Source organism: Rattus norvegicus (genome assembly GCF_036323735.1).
Source record: "Rattus norvegicus strain BN/NHsdMcwi chromosome 3 unlocalized genomic scaffold, GRCr8 chr3_unlocalized_3, whole genome shotgun sequence".
Classification (NCBI taxonomy): Eukaryota; Metazoa; Chordata; class Mammalia; order Rodentia; family Muridae; genus Rattus; species Rattus norvegicus.
In genome coordinates, this window is record NW_026947364.1 from 400,508 (window position 1) to 408,619 (window position 8,112).

The window sequence follows — 8,112 nt, forward strand, 5'->3', positions numbered from 1 at the left end:
TACAGAGGAGGACCTAGAGGAGGCTGCAAGGGCTGTCAGCTCAGGCAACAGGAAAAGCTGTTGGCTTTGCAGGAGGCACATGCTGCAGAGTGCAGGCCAGCAGAGACAGTGACTGAGCAGTTAGTGCAATGTCCCTCTTTGCATCAGAGCACACACCCCCCCCCACGCTCTCCTTCTGCCATGCCGCTATTACATGTTCAACAGACCGTCAAAACCCAGTCTGACTGAAGGGACACCATTGCACTAAGGAACGAACACTGCATAGTTCAAGACACAATGGATGGTAAGATATTTCACAAATGGTGGGAAACTGAAATAATGTCAGTTAAGAGGGTTTGCATTCCTCTCAGAGAACCCGGGTTCAGTTCCCAGCAACTATATCAGATGGTCCCCAACTCTAGGGAGTCTGATGCCCTCTTCTGACCTCCGTGGGATTGTGGGGATGTGATGTCCCTGTCCCTGGCCCCCGATGGCCGCACCTTTGTGTCAGGTGCCTGCGATGCCTCCATCAAGCTGTGGGATGTTCGGGATTCCATGTGCCGACAGACATTCATAGGTCACGAATCGGACATCAATGCTGTGGCTTTCTTCCCCAATGGTTATGCCTTCACCACGGGATCAGATGATGCCACATGTCACCTGTTTGACCTGCGGGCTGATCAGGAGCTGCTCATGTATTCCCACGACAACATCATCTGCGGCATCACCTCGGTTGCCTTCTCACGCAGCGGCCGGCTGCTGCTCGCTGGCTATGACGACTTCAACTGCAACATCTGGGATGCCATGAAGGGTGACCGTGCAGGTGTCCTCGCTGGCCATGATAACCGTGTGAGCTTCCTTGGGGTCACAGATGATGGGATGGCTGTGGCTACAGGCTCCTGGGACTCCTTCCTCAAGATCTGGAACTAACCTCCCCAACCCCAGATGGGCCCAGGCAGGGAGCAGCCCTGCCCATACCCACACTACAGGCCCGGAGCTTTGGGGCTGGGCACACATCCCAAGCCTCCCTCCCTGGGCTACAGGGCCTTGGGTCCTGCTCCCATACCCAGGTTTGGTTCCTCTTGGGGGGGCCCCCACTGTGGAGATAAAAGTCGGGGATGGAATGGGGGAAGAGGAAGGGCAGGAAAGCCCTCACCCTTTGCTGCCCTGGGGCCAGGGCCTCACCCCTCTGGAGGGCCAGAGGCAGGAGGTGGAAACTCCAGGGGCTGGCTTTTTTAACTGGTTTTATTTTAATTTTTATTATATTTTCAGTTTTTCCATAAAGGAACCACTTCCAACTCAAAAAAAAATTTTTTTAAAATATTAACAGAATATTTACATTTGAGACCTTATTTAATCATAGTGAATGCTCCAAGTTTAAAAAGCATTAGGCAGTAACCACACACAAGGTGAAAACAGTGTAAACTATACAATACTTTATGTACATTTTTACAAAGTAACACTTTTTTAAATAATATAACTGGACACAAAAATATACACTTTAGAGAAATTCACATCAGTAATTGTATAAAGCTCTCTTCTAGGGTCCTGAAAATTTAGGACAAACATTAGCTCTGTAAATAAAGTGTTACGGTGACAGTCCTGAAAGGCCACTATATATATTTATCTACATATAGATATCACATTGACATTTTCAAGGCTACCCGCTTTACTATAGAATTTTTAGATTATGTATTCAAGTGTTGAGGTCCTTATGATTATGCAAACATCAAAGGAATAGTGGAATAAGAAGCAGGGCAAATTTACACGAATTGGGCCAGAACACGGATGCACAGGCTCTGGCTGCCCCAACTTAGATCCTCAGTGGCTGATATATTCATACTTCAGACAGCAGTGAAGGTTTTAAATAAAATTATGGCAAACAGGCTTGAAACATGATTCTGATTTTCTACAATTTTCACAAGTTCTTTTTTTTCAGCTTTTTGATAATTTTTATATACTTTCATATGGTACAAGAGAAAAATAACCAGAGCTCACAATGTACAGTTCTTACACTATTTTCACAGTTTGTGAACACTATACACCCCTTTGTTTTAATAAAGATACATTGTAATAAATTCCTTGCCCTTAAGTTTATAGTTTATAATAATCTATGATTAATACACTAAAATTGCCTTTTTATGTGGTCACCCACACAGCAGAAAGTGAGATAGCTCCTGGACAGTCAGAATTGCTTTGATTCCATTTGCATAATGGCGGAGTGAGGCCGTACTGAGACAGACAGGAAGCTGACAGCACAGAACAGATGCCTCTTGGGTCCTGGGTGCAACAGAGGACAGTGGCTTGGTGCAGCTTCAGGAAGACATCCCATAATGTCCCCTTATGGAATACAGAGAATCTAAGGGTTAGGGGGCCAGGGGTGGAAAATGGGGAAATGAGGCAAGTGGATGAAGAGATAAATCATTTTTAAATCCTCCAACGAGAGGGATGTAACTTCAAACAGCACCATTCTCCTTTTATTGTTTGACAGTACTTTGAGTGCCACTCTGGGTGTACATACATACATTCATACATACATACATACATACATACATACATACTACATATATACACACATATTACACACATACATACTATACACATACTACATACATACGACATATATATTATGCAAGTGGGTTACTCAGTGATCTGCTATCCTTGGTCAGTGGTTTACTCATGCCCTCAGGAACCCTCAGAGGAAGTGGAACTGTCCGTTTCTTCTTCTCTGTCAGATCCCTTCTGGGGTCTAGGGCCCTCTTACTGACTGAAGCCTTTATATGATCTTTGAGTTTCTGCAGCATTTCTGTAACACGAGCATCAGGTTTTTTGAATCTCTGGTCTTCATAGGGTTTTGAGCATCTGAACTTGTGCCGAGTCTGTCTAAGTAGTCCCGGAGGTGGAAAGTCGCTCGGGTCTCTGCTGTTCAAGTGCTTCCCCCGTTGGGGTAGGATGTTATAATCTGGTTGGGGAACCTGAAGGCTGTTTCAGGGGGCGGAGGCTGGGAACCCTTCAAGTTCTTTCCCCATTGGAATCCGGTGTTATAATCCGCTTGGGGGACACTGAATGGGCTTCCAGTCTGAGGAGGCTGGGAATCCTTCCACTGATTCCCTGCTGCACTCTGGGGTTATAATCATCTCGGGGGACTCTGAAGGGGTTCCCAGGCCGTGGAGGCTGGGAAATCGCTGGTGCATTGTCAGAGGGTAAGTCCGGGATGAGGCTCTCTGTCCTCTCTAAACACTACCCCGTGAAGGGGAAGTGAAAGGACTCGGCAGTGGTGAGTCCTGGTGAGCATCAGTCGAGCTGTATCCTTTGAGTATTTCTCTCTCTCCCAAGAACTGTGGACAAGTCCGGAAGGCAAAGCAGGGAAATCTCGAGTGACCATTGATCTCAGGAAACAACCAAAGGTCGAGAGGGGCTGTCTTCGAGTTTGAACGAGACATTAGCGAGTTCTGCACGGGGCAGTAGCGAGGTCAGCACGGGATAGTCGCGAGGTCTGAATGGGGCAGTCGTGAAGTCTGAATGGGAGAGTCTCGAGGTCTGAATGGGACAGTCTCGAGGTCTGCACGGGGCAGTCCTGAGGTCTGAATGGGGCAGTCTGGAGGTCGGCACGGGGCAGTCACGAGGTCTGCACGGGGCAATCTCGAGGTCTGCACGGGGCAGTTGCGAGGTCTGAATGGGGCAATCTCGAGGTCTGCACGGGGCAGTCGAGAGGTCTGAATGGGGCAGCTGCGAGGTCTGCACGGGGCAGTCCTGAGGTCTGAATGGGGCAGCTGCGAGGTCTGAATGGGGCAGTCTCGAGGTCTGCACGGGGTAGTCTCGAGGTCTGAATGGGACAGTCACGAGGTATGCACAGGGCAGTCTCGAGGTCTGCACAGGGCAGTCGCCAGGTCTGAATGGGGCAGTCCTGAGGTCTGAACGGCCCAGCCAGGAGATGCCTCACTTGTCAGTTCTGCTTGTAGTAGCGGGCGATCATCCAAGCTTTCTGAATGAGGAGGATCCCTGTCGACTGTCTTCCTTTGTGTCCGGAGTGCTACCTGTTTTGTGCACACTGTCAGGGGTCGTGACAAGTGACTCCTGAAGGAGCAACATGAATGGAAAGGGCAAAGGGTGCTTCGGAGACTGTGCGGTCAAGCGCCTCTTACACCAGCTTTGGTGCAGGGATGTCTCTTGGAGCCTCATAACCGAGTGGGAAAGGCTGATCCAGACCCTTGTACCTCACAGACTGCAGGGACTAGAAAATCAATGGTGGACTGTGTTATGGAATGAACATGTGATAGGATGTGAATAGAGCATAGAATGTATGGGATTGATATTAGAATTCCATGTGAGTTCCAGGTGTTACTGTGATGCTTCTGCCTTGATGTCTCACTCCCTATTTTTTTTGTCCTATAGCTCTTAATATTCATTCCGTGATGATATTTTTGAAATATTGTATATGATAAACAATGGAAAGTATTTTCTCTAGTCACATATATTGAAACTCTTAATGTCTCTTGACATTGTATGCAGTTGCCTTGACAGAAGTCCTGGGATGCTTTCAATACTGGTAAGTTGATTGAACACAACTGTTTGTGTTACAAGCTTTGCTTGTAAATAATTCTTTTGGTGACCCCCAATTAGATTGTACAAATGCCTCCTGCCGTTTACAGATATATCTACAATCACCTTTGCTTGGAGAAAGGAGTTAAGTGTTATGCCTTCTGTGAATGAAGAGGAAGATCTAAGTCTACACTCCTCAGAGAAACAAGATATCAGGTACTGTAGGAAGAAATATGCATCTAGGCAACAATAAATGTTCCAACCTAACCTGTGCAGTAAAATAATGTATGGAAATTACCACTCCTTTATTTGTAATATTATTAACCATTGTATTTGTTTATATTTCATATATTACCCCCTTTCCATAAACCCCACCTCCACATATTCCTCCTCTTTGTCTCAAAGAGGGTGACTCCGTAAGCCCCATTCATTCTTTCCTCATCCCTCTAGAATTGCTCTTCTCTGGGACATCAAGCATCCAAAGGACCAAGTTCTTCCCCTTCCACTTGTGTGAGATGAGGCCGTCCTCTGCTACATACGTAGGGTACCAGACCATGTATAATCTATGGTTGGTGGTTAGGGCCATGGGAGCCCTGAGGGGTCTGGGTAATGGATATTGTTCTTAATTACAGTCTCCTTCAGCTCCCTTAGCCCTTCCCCTACATCATCCATTGGGATCTCTAGGCTCAGTTCAATGGTTGGCTGTGAATATCTGCATCTGTGTCAGTCAGGTGCTGGCAGAGCCTCTCAGAGGACAGCCACACCAGACTCCTGTTTGCAAGCACATCTCAGCATCAGCAACAGTGTCCAGTTTGGTATCTGCAGATCTCCGAATGGCCTTTCCTTCAGCCTCTGCTCCATATTTACCCTGCATTTCAATAGACACGGATAACTCTGATTTAATAAGAGATGGGTGAGTGGTCCCATCCTTACCCTGTGGTCATGTCTATCTACTGCAGGGGGTGTCTGCAGGTTCAATCTCACTGTTGTTGTGTATGTTGGCCAATGTCATCAGTGTTGGGTCCAGGGAACCTGTCGCATCCCTGGTATCTGGGACATTCTAGAGGTTACACCATCCTCCACTGTTCCTTCTTTCTATACTCATTCTCGTGGTCCTCTGTGCTTCTCTCCTGTCTCTTCCCACATCTGAACCTGCTCTCCTGTTTTTCTATTTAACTCCCCTCTCCCACACAGGGTCCTTCCTCCATGTGCCTCCCATGATAATTTTCTTCCCCCTTCTAATTGGGATTGAAGCCGCCCCTCTTTGTCCTTTCTTGTTAAGCTTCAGAGTGTATATGAGTTTTTTTGTGGATATTCTGAGCTCTTGGGCTAATTTCCACTTACAAGTGACTGCATTCTATGTGCGTTTATTTGTGTTTGTATTACTTCATTCAGGATGATATTTTCTAGTTTCATCCATTCTCCTATGGCCTCCTTATGGCCTCCTGTAATTCTTTAAGGGATCTTTGTGTTTCCTCTATAAGGGCTTCTATCTCTTTACATCTGTTGTCCTGTATTTCTTCGATGTAATTATTTATTTCCTTTTTAAAATCCTTTAACACCATCATGTTAAGTGATTTGAAATAGAAACATTTCTTTTTCTTTTCTTTTGTGTTGAGGGTATCCTAGCCTTATGTTGGCGTGAGAATTGGTTTCTGGTGATGTCATGTAAACTTGGTTTATATTGCTTAGGCTATTATACTTACCTCTTGCCACCTCGTTATCTCTGGGGTAGGCTGGTTTTACTGTCTCTGATAATGGATTGATCCTCCTGTAAGCCTATGTGTCAAGACTCCAGGGACACTAGCTCTCTCCTGAAGGATCTTGTGTACTAAGAGCTGTGGATCAGGTTCAGCGACAAGGAATAGATAGAAACCAGAAGTATCCTGTAACAGACTGCCCCTCTGTTCCTGGGTTCTGAGGGCTCCAGGCAGTTCCCCCTGAAAAGTGGTAGTCTCTCCTGTGATATTGAGTGTGTCAGCACTCCTGGAAGTCCAGCCATTTCCTGTTGGGATATGGGGAGAGAGAGATGAGGTTTTGGGTCTTCTTGGTTTTTAGTATTTCATTGAAACAGCTCACAAATTAAATTTGACTCCATGACCAGTAAACCCCTACGAATGATCATTTCTTTGTATTTTCAGCGATGGGATAACAAATGATTGGCACCTGAATTTTTACATGGGTGCTGTCAATAAAACTTGGTATTTTTTTCTTTCATGTCAAATGTATTCCTAACTGAGATAATTGCTCAGTCAACAAAGCATTGCTGTTGAATATGAAATAGACTATTGTTGACAAATAAAAATATTTAGGCAATGTCATCTAGGTCATTGAATTGTAATATATTGAAGAACTCACATAAATACTTAATGATGGTTTAACCAATGTATGGAATGCATATTCATTAAATCGAAGAATAGTATAAAGTTTATTTTTACAACTTACTGAATCATGTAATAAATTATAAGTCTCCAATGATGTACCAGGCTCCATCATAGTGGTATAGATCAGGAATGAATAAAAAATATTAGGGACTTTCTCTTAGAAAAATTGCATTACGATAAAAGCAAAAAGAAAGAAATGAATGCATAAATCAGTGCGTTGGAGTTGATTGTATGCAAATAATTGAAGAATCTATCTTAGAAATAAGGTCATGGAGATTGTCCAAAGAAGTGACAGCTAAGTTAAATTAGATGAAAAATAATTGAACTATATTTCAGGCAATATTACTATAAATATAAGGTCAATAAAGGAAAAGAGCTTGACATATACAAAAAAAGTGACTTGTTAGCTTCTGCCATGTGGGTCATAGGGATTTTTCTCAACTAACTACTAGAGATATACTAATAGTTTGTATAGATTAAGTGATGGAAGAGAGGACCAAATAAAGCTGAAGCTTAGATATCACATATGGGCTTACAGAAACAATATGAGAGATATAAATTTTTATGTATGGAAAATGTCTAAGAAATAATTGAATAGTGTTAAATAAGTTTGTTTAACTCTCTATGTACATAGTAAGGGACTCTGGAAAATTATGTATTATGAAATGATATGCAGAATGATTTGAAGGATGTTTTTGAAGTCATTCTGGAACTAGTGTCAGTGATAAAGAAAAAAGATTCATATCAGACAGCAATGTTGGAAAATTATGTGTTTGGTACAAGACTGATTATGGAGCGGGCCAGAAGAAAGAAAGACAATGTCTTGGTTTGAGAAAATGAAAACATGTTGGAGTTATTTATTGTGCTGTGGAATATTTCATGATAAGTGTATTTAAGAGAATTTTAAAGGAATATATTTTAGATCGATTTATTGGAAGATGCTTGAGAGAAACTCTAACTCACTAGAAATTGCTAGTTACTGTTCAATTTTTGGTGATTTAAGCCATTACTCAGACGATGAATTAATAGCTGTTTTATAACAAAAAATTACTTTAATAGGTGTATTTTTTCACATTATATCTGGTAGTTACTATTTCATTAAGAGCAAACCTATGCTTACATTAGATGCTGGTTTAGGACATCCGGACAAATAATTTGCCGATTTACCCACTCCAAACAGTTTGGATTGCAATTAGCATTTAATCCA

The 8,112-nt window shown here is 43.4% G+C and overlaps 1 protein-coding gene across 1 annotated transcript; it reads left to right on the forward strand.

Moving 5' to 3' along the window:
- Nucleotides 1-435: 435 nt before the first annotated feature.
- Nucleotides 436-1,289, forward strand: LOC134484540 (guanine nucleotide-binding protein G(I)/G(S)/G(T) subunit beta-2-like; the record flags this gene model as incomplete). Its single annotated transcript, XM_063280690.1, has 1 exon — nt 436-1,289. A coding segment is annotated over one exon (474 nt), but the record flags the coding sequence as incomplete, so codon positions are not given.
- Nucleotides 1,290-8,112: the final 6,823 nt, after the last annotated feature.